The sequence below is a fragment of the Triturus cristatus genome, chromosome 5_1, assembly GCF_964204655.1.
Source record: "Triturus cristatus chromosome 5_1, aTriCri1.1, whole genome shotgun sequence".
Lineage (NCBI taxonomy): Eukaryota > Metazoa > Chordata > Amphibia > Caudata > Salamandridae > Triturus > Triturus cristatus.
The window spans coordinates 261,547,189-261,565,987 of record NC_140587.1 but is presented as its reverse complement, the minus strand read 5'-3'; the positions used below and the strand labels follow the sequence as shown (position 1 = coordinate 261,565,987).

The 18,799-nt window shown below is 45.2% G+C and overlaps 1 protein-coding gene across 1 annotated transcript in view; it reads right to left on the bottom strand.

The window, feature by feature from the left end:
- Positions 1-18,799, bottom strand: part of KCNQ3 (potassium voltage-gated channel subfamily Q member 3) — a 732,470-nt gene that overhangs the window by 178,711 nt on the left and 534,960 nt on the right. The window contains exon 6 of the mRNA XM_085604907.1: positions 4,984-5,094. Coding sequence (XP_085461033.1) covers positions 4,984-5,094 — 111 coding nt within the window. The remainder of the gene's footprint in view (positions 1-4,983; positions 5,095-18,799) is intronic.

Below are 18,799 nucleotides of genomic sequence, written 5' to 3'. Positions count from 1 at the left end.
TGGGGGAGAATGTCTGCATTGTCAGCATTCCGTCCATCATTTGTTTGTTGTAACGCTTTTCGCCCTAAGTGGGATGGGTATGCCCAGACGTGGGTCCCGTGCTCACTAAGCCACTGGAGTCAAGCTATCCTGGCTGATGACGGCTGATAGCCAGAAACCGGTCCTAGGATGCTTGATTCCGGTCCAGGAAAGACATGGCTTGGCAGTTCGGGCTGGACTGTTCCCATGAGGCACAGGGTCAAGACTGATTTGCATATGGCCATGTCTGAACTGGGGTGGCGTAGTGGGCAAAAGAACAATGGATTTAACCCAGATCTCTTGACTGGGGGAGAATGTCTGCATTGTCAGCATTCCGTCCATCATTTGTTTGTTGTAACGCTTTTCGCCCTAAGTGGGATGGGTATGCCCAGACGTGGGTCCCGTGCTCACTACGCCACTGGAGTCAAGCTATCCTGGCTGATGACGGCTGATAGCCAGAAACCGGTCCTAGGATGCTTGATTCCGGTCCAGGAAAGACATGGCTTGGCAGTTCGGGCTGGACTGTTCCCATGAGGCACAGGGTCAAGACTGATTTGCATATGGCCATGTCTGAACTGGGGTGGCGTAGTGGGCAAAAGAACGATGGATTTAACCCAGATCTCTTGACTGGGGGAGAATGTCTGCATTGTCAGCATTCCGTCCATCATTTGTTTGTTGTAACGCTTTTCGCCCTAAGTGGGATGGGTATGCCCAGACGTGGGTCCCGTGCTCACTACGCCACTGGAGTCAAGCTATCCTGGCTGATGACGGCTGATAGCCAGAAACCGGTCCTAGGATGCTTGATTCCGGTCCAGGAAAGACATGGCTTGGCAGTTCGGGCTGGACTGTTCCCATGAGGCACAGGGTCAAGACTGATTTGCATATGGCCATGTCTGAACTGGGGTGGCGTAGTGGGCAAAAGAACGATGGATTTAACCCAGATCTCTTGACTGGGGGAGAATGTCGGCATTGTCAGCATTCCGTCCATCATTTGTTTGTTGTAACGCTTTTCGCCCTAAGTGGGATGGGTATGCCCAGACGTGGGTCCCGTGCTCACTACGCCACTGGAGTCAAGCTATCCTGGCTGATGACGGCTGATAGCCAGAAACCGGTCCTAGGATGCTTGATTCCGGTCCAGGAAAGACATGGCTTGGCAGTTCGGGCTGGACTGTTCCCATGAGGCACAGGGTCAAGACTGATTTGCATATGGCAATGTCTGAACTGGGGTGGCGTAGTGGGCAAAAGAACAATGGATTTAACCCAGATCTCTTGACTGGGGGAGAATGTCTGCATTGTCAGCATTCCGTCCATCATTTGTTTGTTGTAACGCTTTTTGCCCTAAGTGGGATGGGTATGCCCAGACGTGGGTCCCGTGCTCACTACACCACTGGAGTCAAGCTGTCCTGGCTGATGACGGCTGATAGCCAGAAACCGGTCCTAGGATGCTTGATTCCGGTCCAGGAAAGACATGGCTTGGCAGTTCGGGCTGGACTGTTCCCATGAGGCACAGGGTCAAGACTGATTTGCATATGGCCATGTCTGAACTGGGGTGGCGTAGTGGGCAAAAGAACGATGGATTTAACCCAGATCTCTTGACTGGGGGAGAATGTCTGCATTGTCAGCATTCCGTCCATCATTTGTTTGTTGTAACGCTTTTCGCCCTAAGTGGGATGGGTATGCCCAGACGTGGGTCCCGTGCTCACTACGCCACTGGAGTCAAGCTATCCTGGCTGATGACGGCTGATAGCCAGAAACCGGTCCTAGGATGCTTGATTCCGGTCCAGGAAAGACATGGCTTGGCAGTTCGGGCTGGACTGTTCCCATGAGGCACAGGGTCAAGACTGATTTGCATATGGCCATGTCTGAACTGGGGTGGCGTAGTGGGCAAAAGAACGATGGATTTAACCCAGATCTCTTGACTGGGGGAGAATGTCTGCATTGTCAGCATTCCGTCCATCATTTGTTTGTTGTAACGCTTTTCGCCCTAAGTGGGATGGGTATGCCCAGACGTGGGTCCCGTGCTCACTACGCCACTGGAGTCAAGCTATCCTGGCTGATGACGGCTGATAGCCAGAAACCGATCCTAGGATGCTTGATTCCGGTCCAGGAAAGACATGGCTTGGCAGTTCGGGCTGGACTGTTCCCATGAGGCACAGGGTCAAGACTGATTTGCATATGGCCATGTCTGAACTGGGGTGGCGTAGTGGGCAAAAGAACGATGGATTTAACCCAGATCTCTTGACTGGGGGAGAATGTCTGCATTGTCAGCATTCCGTCCATCATTTGTTTGTTGTAACGCTTAACAATCCTGAAGGCAGAGTGCTTGGTTCCATGTGAGATGGTGCTCTGGCATGAGCTGAGCCTGTCTGCAGTGGTCGGAACCACTTCCTTCTACTGTTTCCAGATATCGTCATACCATATACTCTTAAGTGCATTATGAACCTCGCGGTTAAATGCTATCTTTGGTTTGGCTTTATCAAAACATGTCGAGTAAGGTGTCATACGAATTGGAATACTAACCCCTCGCCAATTCTGGCGACGGGGTTAGCATTCCACCCTTCTAGAGGGACACGACAAGTACAGTACCTGAAACCCGGGTAAAATCAGACATAGCCTCAGCTCCACAAAATGGATGCTGCCACCACAGACACAAGTCTGCCCTCCTGCTGCTGGGAGTCCTTACAGCTTGGGAGGTGTGGACAAAGGGTTTCATGCCAGGGGAGGTGCGTGCACCACCCCAGACAGGATTTTGTGTATTGGTCAGGTAGGGTTTGAATGGAATCAGACATGCCTGAGGCTCACAAGGAGCCTCGGTGCATATGCCAGTTCAAACCGGTCCTGGGGCACACCAGCCCCGGACCTGGGGCGAGCTGGACAAAGGATTGGGGGTGTAACCACCCCCCTTCCTGGTCCCACCCTTAGGGAGGGACCTAGCAGGTAGTCCGGCCCCTAGAATCCGCTTAAAGGTAGGAGCTGTGTCCTAAGACTTCAGACATCCTGGAATCAACTTAACCACAAGAAGAAGACGGGAACTTCGACGCTCTGCTGCACAGAGGACTGAAGGAAATCTCCCCTATGGTCAGGGAGTGACCATCTTGCTAACGCAAGCACCAACCAGCTATTGAACGTCTGCTTTGCCGCCGCCTCCTGCCGGAGCCCGAGCCCAGAGCCCGACAAGACCTGGACCTCCAGACCTCTCACCGCCAGATCCACAGTCCCTGAGAAGAAGGAACCCGTGGAGGCACCGAGACACGTGGAGCCAGCCATCTTGAAAGACCGACGACAAACTGCAAGCGCAGCAACAGAGGCACCCTCCGAGTTGTGCTTTGGGTCGTGAGAAGCCCAACCATCGAGCAGCATCTGCACCAAAGGTGAGCCCTCCAGCATCTCCACGATCTGCGTGGGGCCCCTCTGCACTTTGCATCTCGACGCGCCTGCCCGGTCCCTGGCCCGTTGGCTAGTGGCCATTTTGGCGACGAAACCTAAAATCAACGATGCTGGTCTGGTTGCTCCAGACTGGCCCTAGCTGCTCTCCAAAAGAGCAGCCCGTCTGACCTTGCTGGTCAGAAGAATCAGCTTTCCTCTCTTTCCACAACTCCTGCCTTTGCCAAGGCTTGTTTGCTTCCTTTGAGTCGCCGACACCACCGACAGCGAGAGCCTGCGTGGGACAGCTCGTGAACCGACTCCTGGACGTCGTCAACCTTCAGGGACCACGTGGCTGTGGAGACAAGCTACCCTTCACCACCTGTTTGCACCCGACATCGCCTGGTACCTACCTGGTGCCACGCCGGTCACTGGCTAGTGACTGTGAACACTGTCCCCTCTGCTTTCAGGTCTTCTACAACTCCGATCCACTCTTGGATCCACCGCATCTCTTCTGGACCGACCGCCTGCAGCATCTTTGTCGACAGGCTCCATTGAATCGATAGAAGAAACCCGACGCACTTCGAGACCTATGCACCCGCTTCCTGTGGGTGAGGTAAAGCTGGCACTCCGGTGCCCAAGTGTAGAGAATCATCTCTAGTGTCTGTGTTTCAAATCTTAAGATCGTAGTCCACCCAGAAGACCCTTTCTGCAGTAACTTTGTAACTTTTACGCACCCATTGAAAACCTATGGGAGCCCGCGTGTAACTTTCCTCACTGCACACGCGACCCGTGGACCTTCTGGTCACTAACTGAAGTTAGCTCCTTGTAGGCCCAGCGATTCTAGTGGCCCTAGGCCTTTTCACTTTCCTGTTCGTGGTACTTATACCACTATTTTAGTATATGGTTTGAGTGGCCACCAGGGCCCATCCATATAAAGTGCAACTTCTGAATATTATTACATTGTCTTGTTTAACGATTTGTGCTCCCGTGCTCATAAAGAGTCTAGGGGATACTTTGAGAAATAAATACATATATATTTTCAATATATATCTCTGTGGTGTCCTTTCATTGGTATAAAGGGGGGTTACATTTGGTAAAACAGCCTGCTTAACACGCTTTAACGAGTTTAGCCTCAAAGACTGCTTAGCCTACGCTACCACTAGGGCAGCTAGTCCGAAAAGGTTGACTTACAACCACACCATAAGGGTTGCTTGGCATGGTACAAGGTGGTCACTTTAACTAGTGAACAGCATATACCAGGCCAACTTCTCACACGCATGACACCTGTCATCCTTACGTCATCCCACAACACCCAGAGGGGGGACACAGTGAAGCTCCATAGAGGTCCCAAGAGACACACAGAACATAACACTCTGGATGGTCCAACTTTACAGAACTGGGAAGCTCACTCCCTTCCTTGAGACCTTCAGTAATACATGAAGCAACATTGACTGCACTTAGCTTTGCAGCTGTCAATTCCATCAAGTGTAGGTCTTTGTGAAAAACAATGCTTTATTGGAAAGTAAAGCAATGGGAACTCCATACTGTCGCGATCGGCTACGCAAATGTACTGAAAGCTACAACACTGGATTTACTTACAGCAGGTAAGGCAAAAAAGGACACTCCCACGAGAGAAAAGGTAGCAGCTATCAAGCGTCCTTCCCACGTCTTGGGGGTTTTGTCACCGTAGCCAATTGTAGCCAGAGTAATCTGTGGAGAGAAGATTGTCACAGTCATATCAAGAGCAAATGGGAACACTGGGGCAAAATGCAGGTCAAGACACTGACACTAAAAATCATTCTTTGCTCATCTTTCTCCTTATGCTGAACACCACATACTAAGGGTAGTCTCCAGAATCATGTATGCTTTCCATTAGGCATCATCGTTTTTTTAATATATTAGTAAAATTTCAGAAATTACAATATTAGACAAATACCATGCTTAAATTTCTAAGCACTTCATACAGCTTATCCTGACATCCTTGGATACGATCAAACTTGCCAAAAACATTTTTAGGTTGATAATGCAATTCTACCATTTACATTCCTCCAATGTTTGGCAATGCAAAGTGTTGACATTAAAGCGCTCTTAGAAATAACATTGTTATGGCCTTTTCTTGAGAGCTGACTGTGGAATAGTCCAAGAGAGAGACTGTGCTTTTTCCAGCGACTCCAAGACCACGAACATGTTGAACTTCGCTAAACACCCCCTTCAGAATTCTGACAAAGATGGACAAATAAAACACAATTACAGCGTTGCGTCCAAGAGCCAATATGCCCATAGACTGATTATCTATCTGCACAAGAGAATACTAGTAGGGTGCCCAAATAAATTCAGGAGCTTCACCACAGCAAAAAGGGCACAATCGTCACTGATAACACTTCACTATCAGTCACCTGTTGCAGGTATTAATCCTATACTTTGAAATTGTATGTAATGGAGTGATGAAAATTGGTTTATTTTTAGAAATTCACTATATAAATTGGAGCCCTTGTGAATATTTTTAGACTAATTATTGTTCAACAATGGTGAACAGTGCCATAAACATTTTAATGTTCATGGCACTGTTAACCAATTAGTCTCAAAATAATCACAAGGGCTCCACTGATGTTAATCAAAATTGTACACTAGCATAAAATAATCAATCAACGTCACATAATAGTTATTACATGCTTGAATTTAAATTTCTTATTTTTACTTTATAAGACTGTGGGTTGTTGGTAGACTAGGGTGTGAGCTGTGGTCAATCAGAAACTACAATCCTTGTCAGGGTAAGACACAATCCAACCCCAGTAAGGTACAAGCCAATCCCAAATTAACCTGTGCTCAACCTCCTGGTAGGTAGGCACAGAGCAGTCAGACTTAACTTAGGGGGAATGTGTAAAGTATTTGTGCAACACTTCAAATGATAACACAGTGAAAACACCGCAAAAAAAGGATCCCACACCAAGTTAGAAAAATTTAGTAAAATGTAATAAATAAAACAAGAACATAACAACAAACATTCAATCAGTAGAACCGGAGATATTCACTTTAAAATATTTTAGTACAAATAGCACCAAAAGGCTAAAAGTGTCATCTGTGGATCTATGATCACGCCGGAGTGGGACAAAGTCACAAGTTTAGGCCGACCCTGATGAAGCGCAAGTTGGCTACAAGGACCCAGTTAGGCTCGCTGAACACAGTACCTTCAAACCAGGTTTGCAGGGCCTTGCGAGGATCCTCGCCGAAGATGCGTCGATCAACGAAAAAGATGAGTCAGTTCAGAGATGCAGCAAGGCTGCGGTGCGAGGTCCTGCTCGGTTGTCATCGCGGATCTGGTCGATGGGGCTTGTGATGTGAAGATCGGCGTCCAGGATGCTGTGCGAAGTCAGGGTGATGCATCGGTTCCAAGGATCTGCGAGGCTGCTAAGCAGACGCCGTCATCATTGTCAGAGCTGCCATTGAAGACGGATGCGAGGGCCTGCGCCGAGGATGTGTCACGCAGTCGGGCAGATGCAGCAGTTCCAAAGACCTGCGATGCGACGCGGGTCTTTGTGACGGGTCTAGTCCATGCAGCAGAGGTGATGCGTCGGCTCAGCTCAGGTTTGCGAGTCCTTCTCACACAGACAGGAGGGCAGCAGGCAGTAGGTCAAAAGTAGGCAAACTTCAAAGGAAAGGCTTTGTAGTGCACAAGACCCTGCCTTTCTCTAACCTGGCTCCAGCCACACTACAGAGGGGTGGGGAAAGCTTTGTGTGAGGACAGGCTTAGCCCTATTCAGGTGTCAGAGACAACTCCTCCCACCACTCTAGCTCAGGAAAGCCCATTAGCCTGGTGATGGTCCATCAGGATATGCAAGGCACGCCACAACTCCCTTTGTGTGACTGTCTAGAGTGAATGCACTAGAACCCAAATGTCATCCTAACCCAGACATGGATTCTACAGACAGGCACAGAATGGGTAAGCAAGACCATGTCCCCTTTCTGAAAGTGTCATTTTCCAATATGCAATTTAAAAGCCAACTAAACCAAAAGATGTATTTTTAAATTGTAAGTTCAGAGACCCTAAACCCCAAATCTCTATCTTCTCCCAGTGGGAATTTAAACTTAAAAGATATCTCAAGGCAATCTCTATGTTACCCAGTGGGAGAGATAGTCCTCGCAATAGTGATAGACAGAATTAGCAGTATTTCACTATTAGGACATGTAAAACACAACAGCACATGTCCTACCTTTTAAATACACTGCACCCTGCCAATAGAGCTCCCTTGGGCCTACTTTAGTGGTGACATACATGTAGTAAAAGGGAAGGTTTGGGCCTGGCAAGTGGGTGCACTTGCCAGGTCAAAATGGCAGTTCAAAACTGCGCACAAGACACTTTAGTGGCAGGTCTGAGACATGTTTGCAGGGCAACTCATGTGAGTGACACAATCAGTGATGCAGGCCCACTAGTAGCATTTGATTTACAGGCTGTGAGAAGTTGGCCTGGTATATGCTGTCCACTAGTTATAGTGAGCACCTTGCACCAGTCCAAACGACCCTTATTGATGATTAGGTTTAAGACAACCTTTATTGAAAACTATCCTAGTGGTAGCTATGGAGAGCAGCCTTCAGGCTAAGTCTTGAAGGAATGTAAAGCAGCTTGGTTTACCAGATTATAACCTCCTGAACGACCAAATGAAAGGAGAACCACACAAGGAATATATAAAATATATGTATTTATTACTAAACAATCTCTACTAACCTCTTGATGAGATTAGAGAACAAGGCACACAATATTAAAGCACTAGAACAACAGTAAATAGCGCAATACACAGTGGGCTCCAGGGGGAGACCAAACCATATATTAAGAAAGTGGTATAACAACCACGACTTGACTAGACACAGGGCCTAGAGCACGTAGAATCGCTGGGACCCCAATGAACCACCCAAACACAGGGGACCCACGGAGTACGGGTGCAGTGTGAGAACACAAACGCGATCTCCGTACAACTCTATGGGAAAGTCGCAGTTGGAATTTTAAAGATTAACGACACTTAGGAGAGGACTTCAAGCAAACCCTTTGGAACACAGAAGTTTCTAAGGCCAGCACCCTTGAGAGTACTGAGGTACCCGTGTTACCTATCCCAGGAGAGCCGGGTGCATACGGGTCAAGTGGTGTCGGAAACGCTCGTTGATTTCAATGGCGTGATGCGAAGAAGTGCTGCTGCCGGGAAGATGAGAAGTGTCCGGTGTGATCCAAGCCTGGATCGGACCTGAGAAGAACCTGAAAGCAGAGGGGACAGAGTCTGGGTCACTTCACAGTGACCAGGAGTACGATTGACGAATGCCTACCGATGTTGGGTGTTTCAGGTGGGAAGAGGTGAAGCTTGACTCTGCAGCCACGGGGACCAGGAGACGTCGACGACAACCAAAGTCCACAGGTGAGCTGTCCCATGAAGGATGTAGAGTGCTGGGGGTCAGTGTCCCGATTGAACACCAACAAGCCTTGGTAACTGCAACCCACGCGAGCAGAGGAAAGATGTCGGTGAGGACCAGCAAGGTCCTGGGGATTCTCCAAGCTATGGAGAGTCAGGGCATGTCTGGAGCAACCAGGAAAGCCCACTGAAATTTAAAGTTGCCTTCACAGGGACCCACAGGCCAACGGACCAGGGATCGCGAAGGGACCTCGAGCTGAATCACAAAATACCAGCCCACGGAACACTCGTGGAGTGTAGGCCGGAAATCTTCAGGGGAAATACTGCTCAGGGTCAGGACTACAAGTAGCCCAAAGCACAGCCTCAGGGATCGCCAAAAAGCATATGTTGCTGCAAATGGACACGGTGCCCAGGGGTACGGGTTGCACGGTCCCCACGAGGGTTGTGGGTCTCAGGATTGCTGAGAGCACTAGTCGACCTCGGGGACACTTGGGAACCCACCTCCTGTGTTGCAGAAATCTCCGGAGTCCTCAGGAGCTCGGGAGATGCAAACCGGTCAGATGTGTTTAAGGTGCCTGCCTTGCAGGGGAGTAACTCCTTTACTCCAAGGGAGATTCTTCAGTCATCCAGCGTAGTGCAGATAGTCGAAGTACTTTGTTTCTGTAGCAGAGTTTCGTCCAGGTAAATCTAAAGTCCTGTAGTCAGGGGTTCCTACTTTATACCCAAGGAAGGGGTGGGACAAACTCTGGGGACCCACCTATGGGAGGGTCAGGACAGAGGGGTGGCTACACCCATGTCCTTTGTCCAGTTTCGCACCAGAGCAGGAGCAAATGGCTCCTGCAACTGGTTTGAGCTGGACTAAATGTGCCCCCAGTGCAGACATCAAAGCACTCTCAGAGTGCACCCACCCAGCCCCAATACACTAAAGCCTGTCTGGGAGGTGGTCACACCTCCCTGGGGCAGGAAACCTATTGTCCAGCCTTCCCCTGCTGGAGTTTCGTCCAGCAGCAGGAGGGCAGACTCGTGTTTGTGGCTGGCAGCATCCACTTTGTGATGCCAGGGTCAAGAAAGCTGGTACCGGGTGTACCGGTGTTGTCAGATTTCTCCCTCTGGGAGGGTGGAATCATACCTCCCACACCAGTTACTGGTGTGGAGGTATGATTCCAAGGTGTTTAACACCAAACACGACATGTTTCCATGCAGCCGTTTTAAAGTTAGCATTTACAGCGTGGTTATAATGCACTTAAGTTTATATGGTTGGCTACATCACAAACAACCCCGGAATATAGGTTCTGAAGGCTGCAGAGGGGCTCTGCTCATGCAGGAGCACCCTCTCACATAAAACCTAGCACCCTGTCTTCAGTATTGAAAAGGCTTGCCATAGGGGTGACTGATTTATATGTGCAGTGATATGGAGAAGATATAGTGAACCTGAGAGGCCTCTGGGGTACCTATGCCCTGGGTACATAGTATACCATATACCAGGGACTTATAAGGGTACCCCAGAATCCAATCTGGGGTATACCTAAAGTACATGAACAACCAATTTAGGGAGAAAGCAGATATACTGGGGTCCTGATTAGCAGAATCCCAGTCAGACTAAGTCAAAAACCAGCAAAACATCAGGAAACAAAAGTGGGGGTAATCATGCAGTCAGATTCTACCTTCCTACACAGGCCCTGTGAACACCTGGTGCACTTTACTAGGGACCTGACTAATAAATCAATATGCCAATCATGGATGAACCGATAACTAATACAATTTACACAGGGAACACTTGCACTTTAGCACTGGTCAGCAGTGGTAAAGTGTCCAGAGCACTAAAACCAGCAAAAACAGGTCAGAAAAAATAGGAAGAAGGTAAAAGGTGTGGAAATAACCCTACAAAAAGGACCAGGCCCACCATTTAGCATGTGGGTGGCAGCTCTGATCGTGAAATAGTGCTTGCATGATCAGTTTTTTCCTTTTTGCATAGTATTTGTGTCCACAATCTGTGAGTTTGTCTCTCCATCCCAGGACCATTGAGGATAAACCACCAGAGACACTTGTCTTGGATTTCACATTGCCTAATATTCACGTAAGCCCACATAACTGTATACATAGTGATATAGCTACTAAATGAACACTAACTTTTTAACAGCACCTTGAGTGATGGGCTAGTGTACAGTGAAGACCTATCCTGTTTAGCTGATTTTCTGCTCAACTTTACGTATAACCCTCTGGGAGAGTACGTTCAGTTGTTTGAAGCCTTGCAAACCCTCCAAAGAATACTTGAATCCATTTTGATTATTTTTTAATTCAGGTCACAATCTTGGAATACAAATAGCAATATTAAAATTGCTCATTATTCATGTTGGCGTGTCGCTGTCACCTGCGAAAATTAATAAGCAAACAGAAAAATCTAAATGTTTGACAGAGGATGTTAAAATTAGGTCGGAGCATAATCACCAAATAAAGACAAGGGCAACACAAACAGGGAAAGAAAGAGTATATCATAAGCCTAAAAAGGATGAGGGTACAATCTATTCCTTACGTAAATTATTCCCCGAAGATTTCTAAGAGCATAATCTGGAGTTAAACACATCTTCTCTACCCCATTTCCAATGTTTAACAAATGTGACAGTGAACTTATTAGAGAAGACAGAAATAGAAGTACAAGTAGGTCCATTGAGTGCAAATACTCTTCCCGGAGAGTGGCATGATCTGTTAAAATCAGAAAAGGTGGTGAACAGAAAAAAGTCAAGCGTAGAATCACCTAGAAAATTTATAATTGCATAAAATATGAACCCCAGTTATTAAGGAGCATAACCCTTGCAAATAATGGAATAAATTCAAATAATATTCCCCTTCAGCGAAATATAAGGAGTGCACTTACAGCCTGAATTTCCCCCTGTTTCTTCAGAAGAATTTCCAGCAGAGTTAAATCCAGAAGCCCCAAAATGTATACTTTCGTATCAGAGATCTGAGGAAATCCCCCCTTTGAATGTAGCTTGGTAGCAGCCTCTAACCCTGATCAAATGAACATAGTAATAAATCTTCGCACACCCCTAAATCTCTCATCAAGCACTGAAATCCCGGATTTATTTCCAGAGGAAAACAGCCCACTAAAGAGACAGAGGATACCACGGCTACTCCACAGGTAAACTCAATTAAGCTCTCTGTCTCTAGCAAAAATTAAACTGGTTTCCTTTCCAGAAAAAGATGATCAGTCCATCATAAGGGCAGAACTCTGGTCCAGTTTGATACCATCCATCATTATGAAGTATTGTGAAAAATTGCACAAAAATGGCCATGACTTTGCCTGTATTAGGCATTTAAAAATGCTCATAAGGGAACCTAGCCTTCAGACTGCTTCTGCCAAAAACCATGGACCCACTAAAATCAACTACCCTGACAGCATAATTTATAAGGGAGCTGTCAAGTCTTTTTCGATATAAGTTGATTCTGATGGCAGGCATATTACAAAGTATGATCAAACTCCCTACGGATTCTCGTTTAATTAGGTTTTTTTAGTCTTAGCTTTCTGCTCAAAACAAGATCGGTTGTAGTGGAACTCATGCAGAACAAGATAATTGTCTCCTTCTGGGACCCGAGTGCTGACAAAAATGAAAACCCAATTCATTAACACGAGGAAAAAATATCAGAATTAGTCCAAAATATACCGAGCGCTATCAAGCCGCTTAAAAAGAGGGCAATCATGGCAAAGGATCCGGCGGATAAGGAACTTTCTAGTAGTAAAAACTTGTGTGGCAACAATTTATTCAAAATACAGCTACCAGGGAGAGGGAAATCGAATTACTATGGAAAATAGAGATACATTTGTGTTGTATTCAAACAGAAAATAGATGATCAAAACTGGTTTGATCATTGGCAAGCAACTCTTATGGAAATGCATAAGTTTTATTGGAGCTAATAGCGAAATATAGTGGAAATAAACAAGCTCCCACCATGGTCTCAGTTTCATCCTCAGAATGGTCCAAATACATCTCTCATCTCTACTCAGAAAACATCAACTCTAAAGCAATTGAGATGTCTTTAATTCCCCAGCTGGACCAAACAGAAAGCGGGATGGAGCTAAAAACCCTCAACAGACAAGTAGATTGCTATCTATATATATAAGAAGAGCAAGATCATCTGCAGCTATGTGCCCCCAACAGATCCCAGTTAAAACCTTGAAAGAGGCCTCTCAAGAGTCTGGGGCAAGCTCTTAGCACCTTTGTTCACATACTGTTATAAAACAGGTCAAATCCTGTATTATTGGTCTGGAAGTATAGTGGTTCCACTATACAAAAAGGTTCTTGATCTATTCCTGGGAATTATCTCCAGATCGCTTTACTTGATGCAATAGGAAAGATCTTTGTTCGGAGCATCCTAGAACATCTTGAAGATTGGACTTCTGCAAAAGGATTGATTTCCTGTGTGCAAGCGGGTTTTAGAGCTAAACACTCAATAACCAATAATATTGCAACTGTGCAATCTCTGCTAGTTAAGGTTGTATTGCTAAAATCCCAAATTCTGTATTCTGTTTCCATACATTTTTTAACAGCATTTGACAGGGTGGACAGGCCAACTCTTTGGAAAAAAAACGAGTTAAGCTAGGACTACCTTTCAATTTGCTCATGGTGAATGGCTACGGAGAACCACGCCTCCAAGTAGCCACAGGTGACCCACTGCCCCACCCATAGTAATGGCGACTCGTACCTGGCTGGCGTTTTCGGCGTGCCGGTGATGCAGATGATGCTCGGAAGTTTTTCGTCGGCTGTTTGCTGAATGAAGCTCTCTATGGTTTGCGGCAACACATGAGGCGAGTCAGGGATTCGCCCTTCCTCTGCACAGGCTGGGAGGAGTGCTGAACTTGAGGTTGTTGAGTGCTGGACGTCCTTGGTGGAGGAAGCGAGCCGGAGGCGTCCGTTTGATTTCGAGCAGGTGAAGAGGACTTTGCACGCCCAGTTGGTGCGGCTCTGTGCCGAGACTCTGCCGGGCACATCGATAGCAGCTTGTCTTCCCCGGCGCTCGCTGGTGTTCCGACGGCCTGCTCCTCAGGAGGCAGCCTGAGTGTTGTTCGGGGCTGGAGAAAGACGGAGGCGGTGTGGACCGCCAGACTGCTAGAACTAGGACAGAAACAGGACGAAGTGTCCATCGGAAGAAGAATTAATCCAGGTACAGTGGATTAGGGGAGATATCCGGGACTAAGTGGTGCAATAAAGCTTGAGGGAGAGGAAAAAAAAAAAAGGACACAAAAGAGGCACAAATAAAAAGGAGATAAAATCCCCCCCCCCAAAAAAAGATATATAGATACATAGCGAACAAAGAAGGAGATAAAATGGGTAAACCTCTGAAGAATGTTAATGTTGCCACTAAATCAGATTCTGTGCCCCCCCCAAAGCAAAAACACGCCTAGCTAAGCAAAAGAAGCCGCACGTTGGGCCAATAAGGAAAACAATTCTAATTACCATTCCAACTCCCCTGGAATAGATAGCACCCTTGAGAGTTCGGAGGAGGAGCTGCCCCCCTCCGCCCCTCTGCAACAGGAGGAATCAGTGATTGACCTGGCAAATGGCACACCGGAACTGATAGAATCTGCTGTTACATCGACCAAGTCTCCACAGGGTAATTCGGCATTAGATGGCCTAAAGAAAGGCTTAAAATAAGCAAAGGAATTTCCACTGTTCATAAAAAAAGCCACCTCACAACCTTCCTCCTCAAGCCCAAGCATGATTGCAAAAAAAGGCTCAGTGTTGGGGTCGGGAATGGAGCCGGGATCGGTCTCTTCAGTATTATTATCAGACCTGGCACCCATAGAGCAGACAACATCTCAATATAATCGCGTATCCGATCATTCAGAAGTCCCGATGCTACTTCAAGGTCAAATTCAAGCACAAGACTCGGTGGCGCTCCCAACACTTTCAACATCCTTGAGCTCAGTGGAAATGACCATGTCTAGGTTAAATTCACCCCAGGTATAAGCAGTAACAGACGAAGTCAGAAAAACAATGATTGATACCTCATTGAACTTGATGTCACCCCAAATAAAACTCCAGTCGCAACCCCAAATTCAACCAGGATCTCAAGGGCAAGTATTGCCAGAGGTTGTATTGGTTCAGGTAGATCCTAAGGCTGGAAGCACTAGTCGTGGTACCGCGGAGTTGCAAAGCCAAAATATGGAGACGATGGGTGTCTATCAGTTAGATATTAGAGATATGCTCAATGTAATATTGGAAGAGGTCTGTGAAATGAAAAAAACGCAGCAACTGGAAATAGCCTCTTTGCATCAACGGCTGGGGAAAATAGAAGAAGCGATGACATGTTTTCCCATCAAATTCCAGGAGGCGGAAGCCAGAATTTCTGTGTTGGAGGACCAAATGAATATGGTTATCGGCGAGGTAAAAGTGGCGGCTAAAAATAAAAGCTACCTGGAGAATAAATTGGAGGAGCTTGAAAACCATTCGCGGAGATCTAACCTTCTGATTGTTGGGGTTCCCGAAGGTATTGAAAGCTCCCAAACCCTCCAATGGGTCAACTCATTTATAAAACAGAAAGTTCTTCCTGAGTTTGAGGGCGATCTCACTATTACAAGAGCACATCGAGTCCCAGCACAACTATTCCCCAATTCCACGATACCAAGAACAATCTTATTGAATTTTGCACACTTTCGCATCAAGGAAAGAATCTTGACTAGCGCGATCCAGCAGAGGCAGTTTTTAGTAAATGAGACTACCAAGCGCCGTATATTTTCTGACATGACTGCCGCTGCTGCGCGCAGAAGAAAATCATTTGTTAAGATTCTCCATTTGTTTAAAGCTCACGGTGCCCAAGCATCAATTGCTCAACAGTCGAAATTAAGAGTTTCAGTTAAAGGGAAGTTTTTTATGTTCTCAGATTTGGGAGAAGCTCAGGCACTATTAAAAGAGATCTCACATGGATCTCGAGTCTAAAGGAACGACCTAATACCAGGATCTGCTTTATCTAAATAGAAATATGGGTCTTCCCTGCTCATGGGTGCTAAGGTACTCTATTCAACATGTTAATTTCTGACTATTTTGTAATTCCATGACACCCAGAAGATCAAAAAGGGTGGGCAAAATGTGGCTAGCGTGGCTAGTGGGGGGTTTTCCACATTCCGATGGGTGGGTCATTTTTTGGGGTGGAAAGGGAGGGGTGGGGAAAGGGTTTATTGCAGGAAAAAGAGCAGGAGCTGAAAGTACAGATAGTAAACAATCTAGAAACTAGTTATTGAGTGAACTTGGGGTTCATTCTAGAATTAAAAACTTTAATAGAAACCAATAAATGTAAGATCCTTTCGGTTAACACCAACAGAATCTTAAATAAAAGAAAGTATGGCACTCTCATAAAATGGCTGGTATCTTTCAACCCCCAAGTTTTGTTTCTTCAGGAGACAAATTTGAAAACTAATCTCCATAAATTATTTTTACCTATGATTTTTTCTAATGCTGTTTATGCATCTGCTGGTCTTGCTCAGAAAGGAGTAGCCATCTACTTTTCTAGAAAACTGCCCTGGGAATCTTTCCAAGTTCATAGGGACCCACAGGGGAGATGGATATGGGTGGCAACAAAATTAATGGGAGGATTTTGAATTTTATAAATTACTATTGCCCGGTTGCAGACAATACCTCCAGTCTGGCCAAAATTATTGAGCTTATGAGGGGAGCCCCTGGACAGTTTATTGTAGGAGGTGATTTCAATTATATACAGGATTTAACAAAGGACACTTCAAATAAAAATTTTCAAAAACGATTAAAACCAAACACCAAAGAATGGTGGAGGCCATCAAGCTAGAAAATCAACTAATAGATCCTTGGCAAAAAAGAAATCCTGATAACAAATTTGTTTATCTGCTATTTGCATCGTTTTAAAACTGCATCTCAAATTGACTTTTTTTTTATATCTAGATCCCTTCAGATTTTTCATACAGACATCGGGTGTAATCCCTTCTCGGATCATGCATAACTCGAACTCAGGTTTGAAGGTGAGAGTACAGAATGGCCCAGGTGGCAGCTGGACTATCTCCTCCTCCAAGATCAGGATTGGGTGAAAAGGTTTAGAGAATGGATCTCCAAATTTTTTAAGATTAATGAAAATACCGCGGAACCGTTTTCTGTGTGGGGTGGGTTCAAGGTGGCAGCTCGCGTGCAAATAATCACCTACACGACTGCCCAGAGGCTCAAAATAGTTGAGCTACAAACTGCAGTTGAAACAGAATATGCTCTTCAGCTCCAGCAACCCCTCAATCAACTTGAACTAGCAAGATCAGCTCTGAGGGATTTTTATATATTGGAAGAGATTTGCAGTTCTAAAATGTATCAACAAAAAGTTTATGAAGATAGTCAGTTAGTAGGCAAAATTCTGGCTAATTCAAAAAGGAAAAAGCAAGAAGCAGCCACAATATCTAAGGTGCTGGACCCCCAGACTGGTCTTGAAGTTGTCAATGGGGATTTGATTCCACAGATTTGTTTAGAACATTTCCACCAACTCTACTCAACAGAATATTCGGTGGAGGAAGAGCTGAGCCAGGATTATTTTTCTAATGTTAGTTTTCCCAAACTTTGAGAAAACCAAATCAGTCAATTAGGATCTGAAATAGAATCCGTTGAGATATTGGCATCTATTAAAGCAACAGCTGGGGCAAAAGCATGTGGACAGGATGGTTTCCCCATCGAATTTTATAAAACTTTTTCAAAGATACTAATTGCACCTTTGAAAAAACTATTCAATTATATTAAAAATGGTGGTTTGGTTCCTGCACTTTTTAAAGAGGCGATAATAGTGTCCTTTGTGAAAAAAGATAAAAATCCTCTGGATGTTCATTCTTATAGGCCCATTAGTCTTTTGAATTCGGATTACAAGATTTTAAAGAAAGTATGGGCCAAGCGATTTTTATTTGCTGCCCAAGAAAAAATTCATAGAGACCAGACTGGTTTTATAGCAGGTAGATCTATGGCAGCTAATACCAAGTTTTTTACACATGCCTTGGACTATTTTAATACTAATTTTATTCCGGCATGTATAGTAATGGTTGATGCGGAGAAAGCATTTGACCTAGTAAATTGGAGAACTCTGTTTTTTGCCCTCGGTCAATTTGGCTTTCCCCCTCTGGTTATTAACATCCTATGTAATATTTAACAAGGGACTTCAGCCCTTGTATCAATAAATTCGAAACGAGCAGGAAATATAAAAATAAACCGGGAGACAAGACAGGGTTGTACGCTCTCGCCATTGCTGTTTACTTTTTTTATAGAGTCATTGGTAATTAAAATCAGAAATAATGCTGCTATCCAATCCCCCATTCCCGGTATGGTAAAGTTGAAACTCTTTGCAGATGATATAATTTTATATTTGATGCCCGACAAAGATAATATGGAAACAGTATTGAGGGAATTTAGGGACTTCGAATTAATCGGTGGTTACAAAATAAATTCGAATAAAACCGAAGTTCTTGCCCTCAATACAGATTTTAATCTTCTTCCACTATGTTTGAGGGCTCAAGCCATTATACAAGATCCAATTAGATATCTTGGGATATACGTATCCAGTCAATACCAACAGTTGTATAAACTGAATTATATAAGAATGAAAGATAAAATCAAGAAACTTCTGGATCAGTGGCTTCTACTCCCTCTATCAATTCAATTCAATTCAAAATACTTTATTCGGTTAAAAGAAAATAACCATAAAAGCAACAAAAACACAAATACAGTTAAAAATAATACAATATATAGTTATTGTTACAGGGGAGAAGTGCAAACGATTTCCATATGGACAATTCAACCAATTAACAGTCCATTGATTTACGTAGTTTAAAAACATTTTTAAAAAATTCTGCCAGCGAGGCAACAATAAATACAGTGTCCATTCTTTGCAATTCTAAAAACGCTGGGCGGCATCTATTTAATTTCAACTCTTTAAGAATTGGGACAATACATTTTTTGCGAGGCAAGGTATAAAATCTGCAGAAAAATAACACATGGATATCAGATTGCAAGGATAATTCATCACATGGA